This window comes from Castanea sativa, chromosome 4 (genome assembly GCF_040712315.1).
Source record: "Castanea sativa cultivar Marrone di Chiusa Pesio chromosome 4, ASM4071231v1".
In the NCBI taxonomy this organism is placed as follows: Eukaryota; Viridiplantae; Streptophyta; class Magnoliopsida; order Fagales; family Fagaceae; genus Castanea; species Castanea sativa.
The window spans coordinates 34538230-34560220 of NC_134016.1; the positions used below are offsets into that span (position 1 = coordinate 34538230).

A 21991-nucleotide genomic window follows, 5' to 3' on the forward strand; every position below is an offset into this window, starting at 1 on the left:
TTCCTAGTGCTGATAGGAGCTTGTAATTGCTGACAAAAATTGTGGGCAAAGTCACAGCCCTTGAAAAGGTGCTCAATAGATTCATTCTCCCTGTTACAAACCTTACACACCGGAACAAGAATTAAACCCCTTGAACCTAAAACTTCAGCTGTGGGTAGACTACCATGTAGACAAAGCCACAGGAAGAACTGAAGCTTAGGAGGAGTTTCAGTCTTCCAAACCCAATCAAATGACATAGTGTTCAGGTTCAAGGGGTTTAATCCCCTAGCAATGAGATAGGCTGATTTTAGGGGAAAAAAACCATTCTTTGAGATTGCCCACATGAGCTCATCAACTGAGTGGGGGTCAAAAGAGAAGGGAGTGGCCAGAATAGTATTTAGAATACTTTCAGGAAGATCAAATGAGATGCTATATGGAATCCAAGAATTGTTTTCATCAAAACATTGCTTAACTGTAAGTTCAGCCTCCCCCCTAGAAAGAGGTCCTTCATGAGCTCTCTTAACCTCCCTTTAGGAAGCCAAAAGTCCATCCGCATATTAACTAGATCACCACTCTTCACTGTCCATTTCAGACCTTTCACATAAATTGGTCCCCCCCTTTTTGCAGGCTGTCCAAATCAGAGAGCAAGGCAGTTTCCTTCCCTTTTCAGTCATCCTGTTAGGACACAAATATTTAGCTTGTAGCATTCTTGCCCATGGCATCCATTCCTCATGAGCAAGCCTCCAGCATAACTTAGCTAGCATAGCTTGGTTTCTATACTTCATAGAACATAACCCCAATCCACCAAGCTCTTTAGGCAAAGTAATGGTACTCCATTTAACCATGTGCATCCTCCTCTTCTCCTCCGTTGATCCCCAAATGAAGTCCCTTGTCATCTTATCAATAGAATCACAAACCTTAATAGGAATGCTATGACATTGCATGTAATAATCTGCAATAGGAGCTACCGCAGATTTAACAAGCACAAGTCTGCCTGCTCTTGACAAAAGCTTTGTTTCCAACCAGCAAGCTTACTTTGGACCTTATCCAAAATAAAATTGAAAGCACTACTCACTCTTCCAAGATTATTGGTAGCCATAATTCCCAGCCTTCTACATATATCTCTTTTCCTTCTAGCAGCGACATTTGGTGAGAAAAACACTCTAGATTTCTCATAGTCAATCTTCTGCCCAGCCATACTGCAAAAGCTATCAAAAACTTCAAGAATGGCTTCACAATTCTTAGCATTTGCTTTAGCAAACAGCATTATATCATCTGCAAAGAAAATATGGGAAAAGCTAGGCCCCCTCCTAGAAGCTTTAATCATGTCCCATCTTTTTTCCTCACACATCTTTGTTGTCTGAGCCTCAAGAAATTCCATGCATAAAATGAACAAATAATGTGATATGAGATCACCTTGTCTGATCCCTCTTGAAGGGTAGAAGGCAGGGAGCTTGCTTCCATTGAAAAGAAGAGATGTTGAAGTAGATGAGACAGCTAATGATAAGTTGAATAATATTATACGCGAAACCAAAGTGTGTAAGCTACAAAAAGTTGCTACATAAATAAATAAATTTGAATTTTTTTTGGGTGCAAAAATAGAATATATGGCAAAAATAGCCGTATCTTTCTACCAAATTAAAATCAACATGTCACATAAAACTTTATTTTATTTTATTTTTTAATTTTAATTTTAAATTAACATGGATTAAGAACCAGTGAACTACCAGCAGCAGAAAGCAGTAGCCACTATATTTCTACGAAGAAATGGCCGCCGCCGCCTCCACCACCACCACCAGAACTCTCCTTCTCTTCTCCCCATTCAGAACCTCCCTCACCTCTTCTTCTTCTTCTTCTTCTTCTTCTTTTTCTTTGCACAATTTCCCTAAACTACCCTTCTCCCCTTTCAAAACCACCACCTCTACCTACACCTATTGCTGCTACCACTCCTCCACACAATCACAATCCCAATCCCAATCCCAATCCTCTCCTCCTTCTCGCCTCAACAACAACAACAACAACAACAACAACAACAACAACAACAACGTCATCGAAATCCTCCAACAACGCGGCCTCATCGAGTCCCTAACCAGCCCTGACCTCCACGACGCCGTCGTTTCATCCTCACCTCTCAAAGTTTACTGCGGTTTCGACCCCACCGCCGAATCCCTCCACCTCGGCAACCTCCTCGGCATCATCGTCCTCTCCTGGTTCCACCGCCTCGGCCACCAGCCCGTCGCCCTCATCGGCGGCGCCACCGCTCGCGTCGGCGACCCCTCCGGCAAGTCCCTCGAGCGTCCCGACCTCGACCTCGACTCTCTCCGTCGCAACACCCTCGGCATTCAGTCCACCATCGCCACAATCCTCTCCGGAAACTCCGTCATCCTCAACAACTACGATTGGTGGAAGGAGGTCAAGCTCTTGGATTTTTTGAAAGATGTGGGGAAGTACGCTAGGGTTGGGACTATGATGGCGAAGGAGAGCGTGAAAAAGCGGTTGGAATCGGAGCAAGGAATGAGTTACACCGAGTTCACGTACCAGCTATTGCAAGGCTACGATTTCTTGCATTTGTATAAGAACGAGGGAGTTAGGGTTCAAATCGGCGGTAGCGATCAGTGGGGGAATATCACCGCCGGAACCGAATTGATTCGGAAGGTTTTGCAAGTCGAGAAAGGAGCGTACGGATTGACATTTCCTCTCTTGTTGAAGAGCGATGGAACGAAGTTTGGGAAATCGGAGGACGGCGCGATTTGGTTATCGCCGGCGATGCTCTCGCCGTACAAGTTTTATCAGTACTTCTTCTCGGTGCCGGACTCGGACGTAGTGAGGTTTTTGAAAATGCTGACTTTTTTGGAGATGGAGGAGATTGGGGAGTTGGAGAGGGAGATGGGGAGAGTAGGTTACGTGCCCAACACGGCACAGAGGAGACTTGCGGAGGAAGTTACGCGATTCGTGCACGGGGAGGAAGGGTTGATGGAGGCTATAAAGGCTACAAAGGCATTGAGGCCCGGGGCGGAGACGAAGCTGGATTGGGAGACCATTGAGGGGATTGCAGAGGATGTGCCGTCTTGTTCTTTGAAGTATGATCAGGTGGTGAATGTTCAGCTCGTTGAGCTCTCGGTTTCTGCTGGTTTGTTTGAGAGCAAATCGGCTGCAAGGCGGTTGTTGAAGCAGGGGGGTTTGTATTTGAATAACAGTAGAGTGGATGGTGAGGATAAGAGGATTGAAGCTGAGGATATTGTCGATGGGAAAGTTGTTCTTTTGTCTGCAGGAAAAAAGAACAAGGTGCTCGTACGGATATCTTGATTCTTCATTGCTATAATTCAAATATATTTGATTTAAATTAAATTAGTGAATGAATTCCTTGTATGCATAACAAAATTTTGGATTTCATGTTATGTGGAAAGACTATGAAGTTATAATCTTGAAATGATTGACTCGGGACCAATCTGATTCTTTTTATTATAGATTATCTATGTAATTTTTGAATACCTTGTCTTTATATTATACTTGAAAAATTTCCGATTTCATAATCTCAAAGTTTTGCAACATATGAAACAATGCTGTGGTGGGATGTCCTTTCTTGCTGGCTCAATTTACTTTCCAATTTTTGTTTACCTTGTCAAAAAACTGGTAGTTGTGGAGTATTCAAGAGATATCCTCTTGGTTATGTGAAGTAGAACCTGTAATTGAATCGACTACTCCCAGAAGTAGGCTGCTCAAGCTTAGCTTGTTTCTCCTATGAGTAGTCTTAAGCGTGCCTTCTAACAAGCTGTTCTCCTGTTAAGTTCTCAAATATTGAAACAATGGTAGTGACTACTCTCTCTCTCTAGTTTTATATCTTCTTTTTTTTTTAATCTGAGGCAATAGAAGACATCAATCAATTTGTTCTAAGTAGAAAGTAACTCAACCTCATAAAGGCGAGTTAATGATTTTTACATTTTTCAACAATGATAGTGTAGAAGTTATCATTTGTCTTAATATATTATGGATTTTGGTTTTCCTTGTTTTGTGTTTTGTTATCGAAATAGGCTGTACAACTCATAGCTGAGACTTGAGACTTTTGAACTACTCATGTGTTTTTTGTATAATTTTTAGTTTCATTAAATGGTTGTTCTTATCTGGGATTTTGATGATTTTATATTTTCATTTACTAAAAGCTTTTTGGATATGATTTCCTCACATTAATCTTCAATCTTGCCAACTTGGGATCATTGATTATTTGTTACAACTTTACAAATTAGTTAGCTAGTACTATGAGGTATCATAATTGCAAATAGTTCATAATTGCAAAACGCCTTGATCCACAAATTTGCTAACCTATGTTAGTTTAAATAAATATTTGAACTTTTCTTATCTATCAAAAAAAAAAAATATTTGAACTTTCCCATGAATATATGAAAATGGTTTAACAAACTTTTTTGTGCATCGCATGGGTTAGCAACTAGTCTTTCAAATATATTGAATGGTGTTTGCTAATTAGGAAAAAGAGATTGGCCAAGATGCTGGAAGTAGCTAAGGTTTCAAAGTTTGGATCGGTGATTCCAATTACAGGATTAGGTTTCATGTGAGAGGTTTCGCAAGCTTGATCTGATGTTTGGGTTGTTTTGACCCTCTACAATGAAGGGTACTTTATGAGAGATCTTAATATTAAACTAATTTTTCTTGATGAGGATTGTGGTGATGTTTGTTGGAAGTTTCTGATAGAATCCCAGAATGTACACGGCTAATGTGATGTTTGGAAGAGTTGACAACAAAATAACCAGCAACAAAATTTGTTAAGAAAATATCGACAAATTGCATTCCTAACTACCTTGATCGTAATCTTCCTACTTTGTTAGTGTACAACAATGGTGCAGTGAAAGCAAATCATGTGGGCTTGCTTAGTTTTGGCTGAGATGCACTCCTGAAGGTATCTTATATTTAAGCACACTTTGCATTGTTATTAGTTTATGTATTACCTTGCTACTTCTTTTAATCAATTGTTATTCTTTTATATGAGATATTTACATCTCTGTGTGAGGCCAATTCTATATATTCGAAATCTAAGGTGCATTCTTATTTGCTTTGAGGCAGTGTCTGGGATGAGGATAAATTTTGGTAACTTTGAAATTGTGCCAGTAAAGGAGGTTCAGAATGTTGAGGCGTTGGTGGGTGATCTTGGATGCTGTGTATCCACTCTACCGATGAAATATTTGGGGCTACATCTTGGTGCAACATTTAAAGAGGCATCTATTTGGGATCCCATTTTGGATCGTGTGCAAATAAGATTTGGCTGGTTGGAAGAAATTGTATCTATCTAAAACTAAAAGGGGTCGTCTCACTCTCATCAAGAGTACTTTATCTAGCCTCCCTACTTATTTTATGTCTTTGTTCTCTCTTCCAGTGGGTGTGGCAAAAAGAATGGAGAAACTCCAAAGAGATTTCCTTTGGCGTGGATTGGGGGAGGATTTTAAGTCTCATCTAGTAGGATGGGAGTCTTCCTGTATTCCTATTCGTCAAGGAGGTTTGGGTATTAAGTGTTTTTGTCTTTTAACAAAATGTTATCGGGCAAGTGGTTGTGGCGCTATGGGTCTGAGGAAGAGGCCTTATGGTGTTGGGTCGTGCATGTGAAATACGGGTTAGGCACTTGGTGTTCAAAGGAAGTAATGGGGTCATATATGGAGTGGGCCTATGGAAATACATTCAGAGAGGGTGGGATAGTTTTATGCATTTTACACATTTTGATGTAGAGGAGTTCCTTGAGTTTACGAACTCCCAATAATTGTTTTGTTTTCTTTAGCCCTCTTTTCTTGTCCATGCACTAGATTTGAGGGATTTTTATTTTATTTTGTTTTATTATTATTATTTTTTTTCCATCATGTGATGCTAGTTGAACTACAAGAATCTTAGCAATTTAAGTTATTTCTAAACATGATATTAGTTGACATTTACTGTTGTAAACTGGATATTAATGTTTCTTTTGTAGGCGTTTTTAGTATGATCTTTGAAGTTAGTTTGCTGTGCACAAACAGCAGTGCCTATAAGATTGAAACTTAGACTTGCTTTTATGAAATTCAAATGGTGGAATATTTAGTCTGTTTTAAATAATTTTTGGTCCCAAGGGAGGGAAAATTATATTATGGAGCGGTTTCATGAAGTCGCTCTCTCACAGCATGTGGGACTTACACATCTGTGGGTCCCACATACCATGAGAGGATGGTCTCATTGAGCCACTCCATGAGATACCTCCTGGAAGGGGAGAGAGGATGGGAGAATGGTGGATAATTCAAATCTACCATGTATGGGATTATTTAGAACCATTTATCTTACTTTCTTGTTCTTAAAGCATATATTGCTTCAGAGAATTTCTGTGAACCATGTCCTGGAAACTGCAGTTAAAAGTTTAACTTTTTTGATAAATAGTTAAAAGTTTAACTTTGTCAGTTGAACTCTGAGTATGGTAGGAGATGTTGGTACTTAAAAATTTAGGCAGTATTATTGGTTGTTTTTTCTGGGAGTATCTTTTTGTCAAATCCTGGAGACTGAATTTTTTTACTCTTTAAAGCAGGTTTGGGAAGATTTGAATCCAACACACCCCAACAGAGGACTCTATTCAATTGTGGACTGAATTCCAAAAGATTCCATTAGATTCAATTCTACTTCTGACCTCCCATCGAATGAGACTCACAATAACTTCCTCAGAGCTGATTTTACCCTTTGTGAATTAGAGGATTCCTGTGCAGACATGGTAGATGACAGACCATAAAGCCTGCCTGCACAGTTTAGATTCTATACTCTTGTCTCTCAACTGATTACCATCCCAAAGGCCCAAACAACTTCATCCCAACAGATTTTAGGGTGATTTATTAGGCACCAACTCATGATAGTTTTCCAAGTTCTCCTTGAGAAAGAACACTAAAAAAACAGGTGCTCATGGCTCTCCACCTTATGACTACATATGGCACATTTAAGATCAACATTGATGTCCCGTTTCAACACTCTGCTTTTAGTTGACAATCTATTATGAATTACCAACCAATCTATAAATGCATGCTTAGGAATAGCTTTAGGGAACCACATAAATTTCCACCACTTGACCATAGGAGATTTGGCTCTTATACTTACTCCCAATTGCTGTACAAGAGTAGACACCAGATTTAGAAGTTATCCAAATAGGCTTGTCAGTGTTCTGACTGTTCTCCAGCTGCACCAAGCTGAGTTTACTTTGAATTAATTGAATAATGTCCAGGTCCTCCTATCTGGTAGGGTTTTAAACCCACTCACCATCCCTCAACACGCTAGAAGCTTTGGCGTCTAAGGAACTAGCTGCATCATACACAACTCCTGTTAAAGGAGCTTGGAAAATACTTACATAGGTATAACAAAAATATAAAGGGACAAAGGTTCATCTTGTAAAAGCCTTCTACTCCCTTTGAAATAGCACACCCAACTACCATTGAAGGCTACTGGAATTTTGGGGGAGGTTATGCACTCTTTAACCCAACAAATAAAAAAATTTATGGTACACCCAACAGCATAAGGATTTGAGAATGAAATCGCATCCAACAGAAACATAAGCCTTCAGAATATCATTTTCAAAATGCATCTAGGCTGACTTTAGACTTGTGATAACTTTTCACTATTTCAAGCAATGTCTCAATCTATTGGCCAAAATAGTGGTGATAGACGTATAAACTATATTGCAACAGGAGATCGGCTGAAAGCCACCAATTTTAGATGGGTTAGGGACCTTAGGAACCAAAGAAATAATTATTGCATTAACCTCACCAAGCAATTTACCTGACCTGAAAAAAGATTGGATGGCTTTGACAATATCCTCATTCAAGCCTTTTAGAAGAATTGAGCTTTGAAGCCACCTGGACCATGAACCTTCATCTCCATTCATATTGAAAATTGTTTGCTGAATTTCTAATTCAGACACCATCTTCTTGCATTGCAACTTTCTGACTTTCAGTAATTTGAGTAGAAAGAATCTGGGAGATTAAATAAACACCATATCTGCTGAGATTGCCAGAAGAATCATCAAGTAAGTGTTAATAAAAGTCCTCGGCCACCTTCTTCATAGCCTCAGGACCAGAAACTGCATATTTGATGTGTAATTGAAGGAACAAAACCACTTTAGATTTCCATGACTGATTTCGCTATAAATACATTGGGCTGATTGAGAGACCTGCCTAACACACCTCATTGCTGTCCCAGCACACCTAGATAAAATCAGATGAATGACTATGATAGTTTTCTAAGTATTACCACCTTTCAGCAATGAACTATAGGATTCTACAAGCAATTTACTCCTTTACCCTAGTTTTAACTAGGTAAAGAGTGGATAAATTTCTCACCTCCTTTTACTTTAGGGATCATTGTGACCCCTAGTATTCCAGACTGGGATCTTCATATCAAGAGGAAAGAGAAGGGATAAAACCCCTCTTTAAATTCTCATTAATCTACTTATCTAAAAAAAATCCTCATTAATCTCACCAACCTTTGACTTACCCTTATCACCTTTGCCTTTATTTGGAAAGGCAAATTCTAAAATCTACTGAATGGTAATAGTGAGAGGCCACCACTTCTCTTCCATGTTTTCCCTACCTTCGCCATTGCTTGGTTTTTCTGATACCAAAGCTGCAAATGAATTACTCTGCACTACACCACCTCTATTACTACTTGCGTTCACAGGAATACTATTTTGCACTGCCTTATGGCTTTTGTTAGGCATATCTTTCGAATATGATTCACCCCACAAATTCACCTTCATCCCATTAGCCGTACTTCCCTTGAAAACCCAAAACTTCCTCTCTCTTTTTTTGACAAAGATTTGAAGGATGGCCAAAAGCCTTGCAGCGAGAACATTTGACGGCAACCCACGAGTATTCAAGGTTGACTTCCAGTTCCAGAAACTTCCACCACCATATTCATAGTCATCTCAGAATCAATATCAACTTTAACAAAAACGTTTATAAAAAAAAAAAAAAAAACTTTAACAAAAACTCTGGCATATCCAATACGCTTCTGATCCTCACTATCTTCATTTGTATATGATGGTCTGCCCATATCACTTGCAATGTAGCTCAAGAAAGATGGATCCCAATATTCTACAGGTAAATGTACGAAGGATCTTAGAAAGAGACATGTTGGAGCTTTGCATTCCTGGAAGCCAGTTTATGAGGAATAACAGCTGATTAAAGATGTACTAGACCTTTTTTATCCAGGACAACATCATGGATACCAATATCCTCAAATATGAACAAATAAAGTCTATTTACACAGTAAGTCTGCACAGAACCAAATGAACTCCATAGCAGACAAAAAAAAGGAGGCTTAACCAAAAATTGACCAACAAGACTAGCCTCATATTTTGCTACTGGAAGCTTTAACTACAATTTTCGCATTTCTGAAACTCAGGTTTGTTTAGCAATAAGCCAAACTAAGCTCACAGATACAAGCAAAAGCTCTCAAAATCAACAAGATACTCGCAGACACACTCTTGGCCTTTCCATCTCACGTTTTTATTTCATAGATATACACTAGCACCACAAAACCCGGGGCACACAATCGCTTCAAACCTTGGATATCCAAAGGGGGAATTTTTTTTTAAACAACCTTAAATATCAAACCATTTAGTTAGTTGTCACGTTTTAAAACAATGTAGAAAACTAGCATCTCGAGTGTCTAAACTCGAGTTTCTAAGTCTTGATTTGTAAGCGGTGGGAGGTGATGTGGAAATAAAATCCACGTGGAACTCGAGTTTTTAAGACTCGAGTTCCACCAAATGATTTCCCTTCTTCTTCCTTGAGTCTGTTTGTGTTCTTCGTCGCTGGTCACTCCACCCAGCGTTCTTCTTCAGCCAAATCGCCCAGCATCGCTGGTGTTCTTTTTCGTTGCTCCACCTAGCGTTCTTCTCCAGTTAGATCGCCCACCCCACGTCTCTTCGTTCTTTCTTCAGATCTTCTGTGGGTTCTTCTCTTCATCTTCGTCTTCGTCTTCAAATTTCTTCAAAATCATCTTCATCGTGTTCTTTAGATTCATCTTCTTCTTCTATGGAACTCGAGTCTTATAGACTCGAGATCTATGTGGCTAAATTGGTACACGGCAGCAGTGGAAATCGAGGCTTTCAAACTTGAGTTCCGTCATCGATCTCGAGTTTTCAAAACTCGAGATGCTAGTTTCCAGTTTCCTTTTCAGCGTATGTTAACTCATCATATATTTTCCCCTCACTTTGTTACCCTGCAAATATCCCATCCAAAGGGGCTACCAGTATTTGATAAAAAAACAGAGAATAAAAAGTAAGTTTGATGGCTGGAATGGAACAACTTGGATTGTTGGATGGTTGATGGAGCATGTAATTAAATTCAAACATATACTCAAGCAAAACGAGGAAATAACTGGACAAAAATAAATTATGAAATAATCCTTATAAAAATAAAAAATGTAGTATTGAATGAATATTCTCTTATATACCCTATTCACTGCAAAAATTAATTTTTGTTTCAATTCAATGCTCAGTTTCATCCATTGAAAACAACACTCTTTGTGCATTTAGAACTACAGGAGAACCTTTCTTGGTTTTCTCCACAATCTGCTTGATCAACTGCTTCTCAATTTCATCATCACAGTCACTACTTTCATCTTCACTTTCACAGACATCATTAAATTCCTTAACCTCGGATGTGTGACCTCCAAATGCTTTCGTCTTACTAGAAAAGAATTCCATAGATAATGTATCATCATCAATTGCAAGATGTGGTATTGAACCACCTATCCCACCACTTTGACCCCTAAATGCATGTTGATCTGATGGATTGAAGCCCTCTTGATGCTTATTTTCATGGGCTACTAATGATAAATCCTGGTCTTCTGAATCATCTATCTTCATCAACTCTATATAAGCCTCATTGTATGCATCTAGAGCTTCCTCTGAGAGATTCATAACCAGAGGCTGGGCCATAGGATTACATTCATTAGCAATTGAACATTCTTGGGTAGAGGAATATCTGCATTCATTGCTTGAGAACTCCTTCCAAGAATTCTTATGCCCTGATTCCTTGAGTTTTAACTTTCTCTGGCTGTGTTGAAGGGCTGTCTCAAGCTCCTGCACACGATCTTCAAGTCTAGATTGGATAACCTCATGCAGACGCAAGCTGAGCTCTCTGGGTGAAACAGCATAGGTTCCAGAGTGCGGGGTGGAGGTGTCCCTTGCATCTTGATTTGACTTAGGTTGTGCAGCAGCTTGCCCATGGATCATGTCTTCTCTCAACTCACCTTGAGTAAAATCTGCTACAAAGTCTGGGTCAAGCTGCACATATATCAAGCTCTATTAGCACTTCGAAGCAAACAATTCAACAAGTTTGCCTCCTGGAAAAAAAGAGAGTAAATTTACAGAGAAAAAAGTGATTTAGAGGAATATCCATGACATTGATTAATGTTATCTAAGTATGAACCCACCTAAACATGGCTGCTACCTTCTGTGATAAAAATGTGTTGTTGAAAGGCTGGAATCAACAACATGACCATAATTATAATAAAACTTGATACCTATGTTATTGACACTAGTCTGGGGCTCAAGCACTATTTATATGCTGCCATGTTGATGGAGCGCTTGAGTAACAGAATAAGTCAAATAACTACGACTACCTGACTGAATGACCCACTTTAATGTTTTGGACAATTGACAGTGGCAAATGCGACTATCCAGAGAGTGGATGAAAGAACAATGTGAGTACTTTTATCCTCTTTATAGGAGGCAAAGGGGGAGGGGGGCACTCTAGGGTTGAACCCATGGAAAAGGGGGATTTGACTATCCTGTCCTGTACCCTAGTGTTGTCGTTTGATTCTTTTAAAATAAACTTTAACCAAATACACACACACACACACACACACACACATATACAATGGAAAATAAATCTTGAACAGATCTAATGTGACATTATTTAATGCAGTATTCTTGAAATAAAAAGCTACCAGCTTTCAAAACTACCCTCTTCAATTTAAACTCAGGTAAAGCAAAATAAAAAAGGGTATCGACTTCAAATTAAATAAAGGGTAAGTTAGGAAAGTCATAAAAATTGTCCATTGACTTTTCAAAGTGAACAATATTTTGGAACTTCCCAAAATTGAGTTATGGACAAACAATATGGGACAAAGGAAATACTTGAATTCCATTAGATCGGCTTTAAGTAATCTGGAAAGTTTTAATCCTCAACTAACCTGGTAAGGGCATTTTTCAGAAAACCAGAAATTCCTAGATACCCTACCAATGAGGGGATCAATCAAAATACTTAAAATTGAATATGGTATATTAAACTCAAAAGATAGAAAGTAGGACGGGTATTTCATTAACATTGTTGTACATTTAGTTCAAATAAAGAACTTAGGTGTGGGGGGACTCCTTTAAAAGATGTCTTTCCAGAATTATTCGGAATTGCCAGTAATAAGGAATCTTCTGTTGTAGAGCTTTTATCTTCCTCAGGGGATGGTCTCCATTGGAATGTTAATTTTGTTCGTCCAGTACAAGACTGGGAATTAGAGTTGGTGGTCAACTTTTTGGATTTGATTTATTCTGCCTTGGTGAGAGGGAATGGAATGGATCAATTATGCTGGAAACCTTCTGCCAGTGGGGTTTTCAATTATACAGATAATTTGAGGAAAGACGTAGTAGTTGTGTTGGATTGGAGTTGCATGTGCAAGAAGGATGGGGAGTCCATTGATCATTTATTGTTACATTGTCATGTAGCTAGAGAGTTGTGGAATATGGTATTTTATTTATTTGGGGTTCATTAGGTTATGCCATGCCATGTTGTGGATCTTCTTGCAAGCTGGTCGTATAAATGTAGCAGACATAAGTCCTTGGTGATTTGGAGTATGATTCCTCCTTGCATTATGTGGGCTATTTGGTGGGAGAGGAATGCCCGTACTTTTGAAGTATGTGAGTGATCAACTCATGATATGAAGTTTTTTCTCCAAACTTTGCTAGAGTGGACAAATGCTTCGGGTGTTTTTACTTTTAATTCTTTGACAGATTTGTTAGATAGTTGCTCTTTCTTTGCTTTACATTTTTAGCTGTTTTTTCTAGTTCCCCAGTAAACTGCCTGTGTGCTTTGGTTTTCTGTATAGTTTTCTTTTTTCAATGAAATTATATTTCTTATAATAATAATAATAATAAAGAACTCAGATTTAAATTGACAGAATGAAGAATTATATAACATCATAGGCAGAGTTCTATGGCATTTGTCTTTTAATAGAATAGATAAAATATCTTCACATTATTTGATTTCTTTAAACAAGAAAAAATAATGAATGATACAGCTAAACACCTAGACTAATGTCAATGGTAGAGCACCGTTGAATGGTGAGGCTATGTTATCAACCTTTTACTAAGAATTCAAAGATAAAGAGATGGGCTTACCTCAACAATATCAGACAATCTTCTGTCCAAACTACATGCACTGATGTTTAGCCCCAACCTCTCAAGTTCTGCTTCAAGCTCTGCTTCAATTTTACTCATAGTTTCTGAACTCTCCTCTGCCTTCTGATCATATGATTTTTTATCATGATATTTTGTTGAACCATCTAAATGCATTTCAGGGGAAAAAACATTTAGAGCCCTGTCACAGGAGTTATCACATGTATCCTGAGATTCGTAGTTATCATTAGCCAGTTCTTTCACAGTCATTGAATCTTTCATCTCTAGTTCTTCTTGCAGATCTTGAACCAAGTTCTCAGTCTGCTTCAACACCTCTTTCAGATTGTCTACTTCTCTTTTATATGTCAAGATAGAAGCTATTATGCCAATAGAAATCCCAAGACAGAAGAGAATCATACTATCTGGTGACCCTGATGAGTGTGAAAGTGTTAGGGAAATGACATGAATTTCATTACCATCATAGAAATACAACTAAAGTCATAAATAAAAAGAGTATTGGACACAATTAACTTTTGTGATTTCTGTTAAAAACAAGAATAAAATAATATAGAGAAGTGGAAGCAAGAAAGAGAGAATAACACAAGGGATTGCGTGGTTCAGCCAACTGCCTAAATCCACGGGATAAAGCCCAATATCTCGGGGCTCTTGAGCCATTACATTACCATAAACCCAATATCTTTAACATTTACCATCAACCTAATTCATTGGAGTCTCAATATACTTCTTTTCTAGCATAGAGATTTCCATCAGATATTTTTCCAAGAGCTTTGTAACAGTAAAGGCTACATAATTTTAAAAGGAATAATACCACAAGCTTGCTCCATCAGCACACAAAGTGCACCACTAAATGCAGATGAAATCTACCGGTATCCAATATTAATCATAAGTTTGTCAAATCCTTGAAACAAATGGAGCAATGACATCGTGTTTGCATACACAGTGGTCTCTCTAAATTCTACAGTCAGTTTCTCATGGGAACTTTTAATGGAAGGGAAGCACAGGAAAGATTGCTGTCTTCACATCTGATGTAGAATCTTCAATTCCAACACCCCAATAAAGATTTTTGGTTGCGCTTTGTTGTGAAAGGATTTAAGAATTATTGACTTTAGTTAAATTGGAATTTGGGAAAAGAATTAAGGGGGGTTGGATGTTTAAATCCAAGATTCTAGAAGAGTAACATTAAACCAGTAAAAGAGGGGGGGGGGGGGGGGGAGACAGAGAGAAGGATCAATTCCTTTTTCTTTTTTTCTCCTTCTAGGCCTGAGAAAAATCTTAGCATTGGTAGAAGTCATTCAAAGAAATAGCATTTAGTGAATAAGCTATAAAGAAAAATCAAGGAAATGAAAACCATACCATCTTGTGAATGGATGCGTTTTCCATTCACCAGTTTAATTGAGCTACTCAATCTTCCACTCTGCCCCTTTCTTGTCTTTTTCATCTTCTTGGTGAACTCTAGTGGAGGAATGCCGTACACATTTTCATTCTTTTCCAAGTAGGCTTCGTTATGCCCCTTGTTCTCCTTAAATCCAATTTGTGCACTGAAAGAATGACCATATGCTCTGTTGAGTATTCGGCTTCCATCGGAAACAAATAATGGCCTCGTAGTTGGTGTAGATGCCGATGGAAGGAAACTAAATACATAGTCTTCCATTTCAGCGTGTACCTTGTATAGCTGAGCCATAAGACAACTTTCCAAGGAAGATACGGGTTTGATAAATTGCCTATTTGAAAATTTAGTTCGAAGAGAGCTTCTATTCCTTGAAGGACCATGAAAAGAACCCAAAGGGCTAGGTAAATATTCATAGTCATCAATGATATCACCACTTAGCCTATTTCCAGCCTCATGCTCTAAAACATTTTCATTTGTTGAGCATCCTGGTGGTAAGCTGGATACATAAAGTAAATTGCGATCTTCAAATTCTCCTGTGCTCCCCAGCTTTTCACCATCAAACCCACTAGTGGAAGCCACTTCTACTGCTGAAATACTATCCACTTGGTACCTATCTGAAAGTCTCCCATTAGAAACCCTTTTACTATCAGTAGAAACATCATCTGCTAGTTTCTGTCTTTGTGCCAATCGTTGGAAGGAATGACCTGGGGAGTCGGGTTTCCCACAATTGGAATCCCCAGATGACAATTCAGGTAAGCTAAACCTGTTCCTTTTTGAAATATTTTGCCAATTCTTAGCTAAATATCCAGCACCAGCAGCAACTGCAACCACCCAGAAATCCATTTCCCCTCTCTCCCTTCCACAGTAAATACACTACCCAAATTCCACAACAGAAAATTTTCTCTTTGTTTTAATTCTCAGCATAAAAAGCCCAAATACAGAAATTTCCATGAATCCAATTGCAGAAATAAATATCTTAAACCCCAGAATGCATAAGCAATCAAATAACAACCATGACAACAACTACAACAACAAAATGTAAGGAACCTTTCTGTGAACAGATATCAAAATTCCAACCAAGACCATCAATTTATAAACTTCAATTTCACAAACAACGACACCCTAAATATAAGGCCCATTTGTGAGCACAAATCAAGAACCTAAACTCTACCCAATTAAGAGCAACCTAAGAGCTTGCAAACCCATCAAAGAATGAACCCCCCATTTCCTCATAAAACTCCTTCACATATCATAGAACAGCAACAATCCCAAAAGAAAGTAAAGGGTACCAAAATAAATCCAAGCTATACCCTTTTAAGAACAGCCTCTTTGCTCCAAAACCCATCAATGAAATGAACCCATTTGGCCAAATACCAACACAACATTGAAGAAGAAGCTGATGAACTGGGTCTAAAAGAGAACAAGGCTCAGTGCTTTGTTTCTGACATTCGAGATAAATTAGAAAAAAAAAAAAGCTTACTTTTTAAGAATCCTGGGAGTTGTGTGAAGCAAAATCTAACAGAAGCTAACTTTCTAGGAATGGCCGAATAGGACGATGATGTTTTAGAATCTTTGCTGATTGGATTCCTCCAAAGAATAAGACCCGTAGCTCCGTTATCTTCACACACAGATACAGCTACAAAGCTCTGACTATAATTTTGTTTTTGATAATTGAAAATAAATTAATAAATACAGCATTTTACAGTTTCTGTTTATCAGGAATTTTTTGTTGAAATAAAAAAAATGGCTTTTTCTTCTTTATATTTTACATCATATTGTAAAAAAGAAAAAAAAAATGTCACTCTACAGTCTATACATTCAAATCTTTTTCTTTTTTTTAAGAAGAAAACTGTAAACTATATTAAGAAAGGGAAGCCAAATCGGCAAAAAAAAAAGTGTAGTAAAACATTTTCCATCCACACTAAACAAGTTAAAATTTTTTCAGATTTTATCTAAAAAAAAAAATCCAAATTTAATAGATATTGCAAAATAAAAAGACATTGCCAAATTGGTCTGTTAATCACCTAAATTATCAATTTGTCATGTTTTTACATGTAATTAAAAATATATTTTGATAAAAAAAATTGAAAAGATATTTTCTAATAATTGTTTGGTTTATTATAATCAAAAAAGTATTACGTTGTCTTTCAATGATTATGTAAAGCCTATTTATACATTAAAATTAATAAATAAAAAAACCTATTTTGCACATGATTTATTTATATAATTCACATGGGCTAAAAAATGAAGAATTATCCAAACATGAATTATTTGTGGGGAGGCTCACATTGATGAGAAAGGATGACAAGACAATTATTGTATTCTCTCCCTTATGATGTTATGCTTTTAATTTGATTTTTGTTTTTTTTTTAATTATAAAAGATTATAATAATTTGTTTTTTGTTAAGGAGTGCTTTAAGATTACAAGTTAAGGTATTTAATACTTGTTTTTAAAAAAGAAGAAGTATTTAATACATAAAAAAATTTAAATTCACATTGTCCACAAATCATATTACATAATATCATATATTATTATTATTATTATATAATAAATGTTGAGTTGTAAAGTTTTGGTTGTATTACTGAATGTCTATTTATTATGGTTCAAGCAACTAAACTTTTGTTTTCACCAAGTGATTACCCTTTTTCTTTCTCAACAAAAAAAAAAAAAAAAACTACAATTTTCAAATATTTAAATAAATTACATAATTTTCCTATAGTTTAGTTAGTTTCAAATTAATTTAAATTCATACCATCAAGGCATCAACAAATCTCTATTAGTAAAAATAACAAATATTCACATAATTGTGATATATATATATATATATATATATATATATATATATATATATATATATATATATATATATATATATATATAAACATGAGTGGTTATTTAAACTTATCTTAAAAAAAAAAAAAAAAAAAAAAAAAAAAAAAAAAAAAAAAAAAAAAACTCTAACTCTATTGTCAACAATAGAGAGAGATCCAGTTAGGCATTGAAAGTGGCAGTGCTGCCACATAGGAAAAAAAGACCCACCTAACTTTCAGCCACATTCATAATTAAAAAGCGATACATTATACTGTTTCGCAACATTAAAACGCCATTTGATAGCCTCTCCGTATAAAAAGAAAACTAACTGCTTTAAAACATCAAACATTAAACCCATCCAAACAGAAAGTGGAGAGAGAATGTGATAGAGAGAGAGATCCAGTTAGGCATAGAAAGTGGAGAGAGAAAAAATTTGAGAAGACAGTCACGCCTGTACCCTCCACTAGTATAGTTTATGTTTTCTGGCTCTTTAAATTTGGGGCCAAATATGATTTAGGTCGGGCTATTTTGATTAAATTGAATTTATTATAGTGGTAAGAATATTTATTCTTTTTCTCCATGGTTTAAAGAGAGTAAAAATGCAAAAGTAATTTTTTTAGGTGGTTCTTTGGTAAGTTTTTCAATGGAACAGCTCAAATTTAAAGGTTGTAAATGATGACATCTATTCTAAAGTCTTTTCACTTCTTCTTGCTTGACATTTTTTGATGTCCCAAGGAAATATAACACGTGATATTCATCTCCTTAATTGTTGTATTTATCAAATTATTCAAAGATCTAACGGAAGTCATGTCAACCATATAATCAATATTTTTTTTAAAACTTTTATGATTTATTATACTATTTGCCAATGGTCACATTAACATCTCTTTTGTTAATTCTTAGGGGGTTTCACAAATATCATTTTTGGACTTTTAACATGATTGGGTAAAATCATGTGCACATCACATGATTAAATCTGTTTAACTTTAATATTTTACCATAAATTATTTTTTTAATGATTTATCATAAATATAAAGTTATGGGGCTTAATTGTTTAAGTCAAAAGTTTAAGGGCTAAAGTGACACTCACATCAAAATCCAAGGATGGATAATATCTGTAAAAACTTTTTTTTTTCTTGTTTACCAAGAAATCTTTATTTGACTACTAATCCAACTTGAAAGTCTTTTTCTTTAATAAATAATCTTACATTTACATGTATCTAACCTATTTGTTAAGTACCTTAGGGAAAAAAAACCTTATTTGTTAAATATTTCATGGTATATATCTTATTAAAACAGAGTATTTCATACTATATAAAATGACACACTGGTAGAGTTGTTGTTGTTGTTTTTTTTTTTTTTTTTGATGAATTAATTAATTGGCTTTGGATAAATGATGTTGGTGGGGATTAAAACGTACCCTACACCCACCAAAACCGTTGGATCACTTTGTAACAAGAAATATAAGAATTTCTTTATGTCACATATGACTTTTGGGTTGCTTTTGAATTGAATTTGTATGACTGGACATAATAGCTCTTGATGCCTTGACAACAAGAAAAAACAACAGTGCTAAGATTTATTGAACCAACTAGTAACTTCCTCACCCAATTCTCCATCAAACGTCACATTCGATTTGAGTAGGCTGTCAATTCTTTTGGGGGGTTGGGTTTTGGAAATCTTGACAACCTCTTCCATCTTCCTTGTTGAAAATATGATGGGTGCTTTTTAACTTGCACTTTTCCTTAAAAGCTATCCATCATCATGAAAGAAAATTTTTATACTACCATTTTTTTATAATAATTTTTATTAGGGGAGTGTCAACAGAAAAGTGATGCCCGATCCAATCACTCGACCCAACATATCTTGTGGCCTAATTGTCGATTTATTGGTTGATGAAGGGTTGGATGCCATAAATATTGGGTGAAGGGGGTAAGAGACTATCTAACTGACTATCTTACAATATATATGTTTCTTAAAAAAATCTCTCATCAATGAAAAACCATAGTTGGTCATAGGAGGCCGCAATCTTCACCAAAAAAAAGGACACGGCTTTCGTCTAGTGCCTCCAATGCACTGGACCCGCTGTGATCATGATATGTGTCTATTTTTAGACATGTGTCATGATCGCAGCGGGTCCATTGCACTGGAGGCACTGGACAGAAGCTGTGCTCTTTTTTTCTTTTGTTTTGGACACATGTCATGATTGCAGTGGGTCTAGTGTCACAAGATATTGGACAGAAGCCGCATCCTAAATAAACCCAAATTTGACCATGAGGTTGAGAGACTGTGATTTTGCCAAAAAAGAAAAAGAAAAAAGAAACCATAAATGGCCATGGGAGGTCGCAATCTTTTCCTAAGATTGTCGTCTCTCTCCTCTTCTCACCATCGGTTGTTGCTTGCTCCCCATTGTCAATGCACCCTTATTAGGCTTTTTTTTAAAAAAAATTTTAAAAATTACAAATTGCACCCTTTAATTTTGACTTATTGTCAATTCCAATTCTCTGTTTTTTTTTTTTCCCTTTCCAATCCTTTAATTTTAATATGTTTTAATGTAGTCATTTATTTTAGTTTCAATCAATTTTGCTGTTAATTTTAGTATTTTTCACTTTCCAAACTAACAATTAGTTTGGTAAACTGAATTGTGCATATTAACATTCAAAATGAATAAAAATTTAATTAAAGATTACTATGAAAAATGTAAAATCATTAAAAATTGTTGAGAAATTTAGACTCCGGTTGATAGAATTAACAAGTTTTAAACCCAAGTTGTTAATTAGATTTATTATGCATAAGACTTGTTAAAACAAACAAACATCAATATCATGTCACAAATAAGTGCAGCGGAAAAATAAATAAGACAAGATATGATGACCCAGGAAAACCAATGAAACCAACCAATTTTACAGAAAAAAAAAACTGGAGGGAAACCTTCCCGAAAAGCAATTCACTATAGTAAAGAGAAGTTTCAAATTTAGTACAAAACCTTTGTCCCTAGACTCTACAATCCCGGTAGATGAACTCATAGCAGAAACCTTCTACCGCTTCAGAACCTCTGAACTCTTCAATATATGAACGCCACCCTTTGATGCACGAATCCCTGTACATGACTAACCAATTGCGCTGATTCCAGTACATGACTTCAATCACCGACTAGAGAAGAAGATGTTGGTTGCAAAGTTCTTCACTTCATCAACAATGAAGATCAAGAAGCATTTGATTACAAAACCCTAAGGCACAAAGACGCAGTAGCTTCTTTCTGAGAGAATAAGGCTTCGGTCACCTTTTGCATATACTCTCCTTCTATTCTCTTGTGTGACGGCCTCTAAAATATGTCTTATATATGTCTAGGGTTGTGAGAAAAAAAACCCTACACAAATACAAAAGCCTGGCCCAAAAATTAGATCTGAAAATTTTGATTTCCGTAACCTTGATAGATAGCCTCGATAGATAGCATATGTCGAGCTTCATTAAACCTTGATAGATAGCTATCTGTCGAGCAACTGTCGAGAAGCTGTCCAGCAAGTGTCCAGCAACTATCCGCAGGTGTCCAACAGGTGTCCAGTTTTAGTAAACACATTTTCTTCACTTGTTTCTTGGTCCAATCTTCATGGCTTTAATACTAGATTTGAGCAACATGTTTTTTAAAGTATTAAACACATCCTAGATCAATCAAAATACAAGTAAAGTGCGTTTTGTCAAAGGATTAGCCAACTACATAAAATATGTCCTTAACAAAAATATAGGTCAAAGTGTGCATATATATGTACATATATATATATATTTATTTATTTATATTTCTAAAAGCTTATCTTCACTGGAATTCCACTTTAGTCTCTTTCTATGTTGTATTGGTAGCATTACCATTCATTTTCTTAGGAAATTGGGAGGTCTTATGGAGAATGTAGTTATGGTTGGTTGCCCATTCCAAGATGTTAGGCAACCTCTAGAGATTGAGCCAAACAGCATCTATACGTGTGAAACGACATATGAAAGATACTTGGATCTAATTGCTTTCTTAAATATTGATCAATTCCCATGCATGAATGGTGGACCAACTACACAACTTAGAGAAATGCCTACTAGGAAGTGGAGTATAAATGAAAACAATAGTTAGGAAAATTATTGCACTAAAGTTCTGTAGATGCTTTTAAGAGAGAGAAATTCTGTAAATACTTGATATAGATTTGACTCGAGCACGACATTTTTAGTTTTTTCTAATTATAAGCTACTGGCTTTGTTAATGATTTTTTTTTCAAATAGTTTTTACAACAACTGGGGAGGAGAAACTTGAATCGTGATTTTCCTTACAAGGGAGATTAGACAATACCATTAAATCACAAGACTGTTAATGACTTGTCAATGATTCTAAATGTAATATTTGTAC

The 21991-nt window shown here is 36.3% G+C and overlaps 2 protein-coding genes across 3 annotated transcripts; one reads left to right on the forward strand and one right to left on the reverse strand.

Annotated features, from left to right (window-relative positions):
• Positions 1–1668: 1668 nt before the first annotated feature.
• On the forward strand, positions 1669–3427 carry LOC142630429 (tyrosine--tRNA ligase, chloroplastic/mitochondrial). The gene has a single exon (XM_075804427.1). It carries the CDS (start codon positions 1747–1749, stop codon positions 3283–3285), a length of 1539 nt encoding a protein of 512 aa, XP_075660542.1. The 5' UTR covers positions 1669–1746; the 3' UTR covers positions 3286–3427.
• A 6928-nt stretch (positions 3428–10355) lies between these two features.
• On the reverse strand, positions 10356–16377 carry LOC142632135 (uncharacterized). 2 transcript variants are annotated; one of them, XM_075806551.1, is made up of 3 exons: positions 14756–16377; positions 13385–13803; positions 10356–11275 (listed from the first exon to the last, which is right to left on the reverse strand). In XM_075806551.1, exons 1-3 carry the CDS (start codon positions 15633–15635, stop codon positions 10475–10477), a joined length of 2100 nt encoding a protein of 699 aa, XP_075662666.1. In that variant the 5' UTR covers positions 15636–16377; the 3' UTR covers positions 10356–10474. The 2 variants fall into 2 exon arrangements, with proteins under 2 accessions (XP_075662666.1, XP_075662665.1); XM_075806550.1 differs by having other exon boundaries at positions 13385–13812.
• Positions 16378–21991: the final 5614 nt, after the last annotated feature.

Coding starts and splice junctions, on each gene's coding strand:
- LOC142630429 (XM_075804427.1), top strand. CDS start 1,747: ATGGCCGCCGCCGCCTCCACCACCACCACCAGAACTCTCCTTCTCTTC.
- LOC142632135 (XM_075806550.1), bottom strand. CDS start 15,635: ATGGATTTCTGGGTGGTTGCAGTTGCTGCTGGTGCTGGATATTTAGCT. Junction 13,813..14,755: donor ACGCATCCATTCACAAGATG/GTATGGTTTTCA, acceptor CACACTCATCAG/GGTCACCAGATAGTATGATT. Junction 11,276..13,384: donor GATTGTCTGATATTGTTGAG/GTAAGCCCATCT, acceptor ATATATGTGCAG/CTTGACCCAGACTTTGTAGC.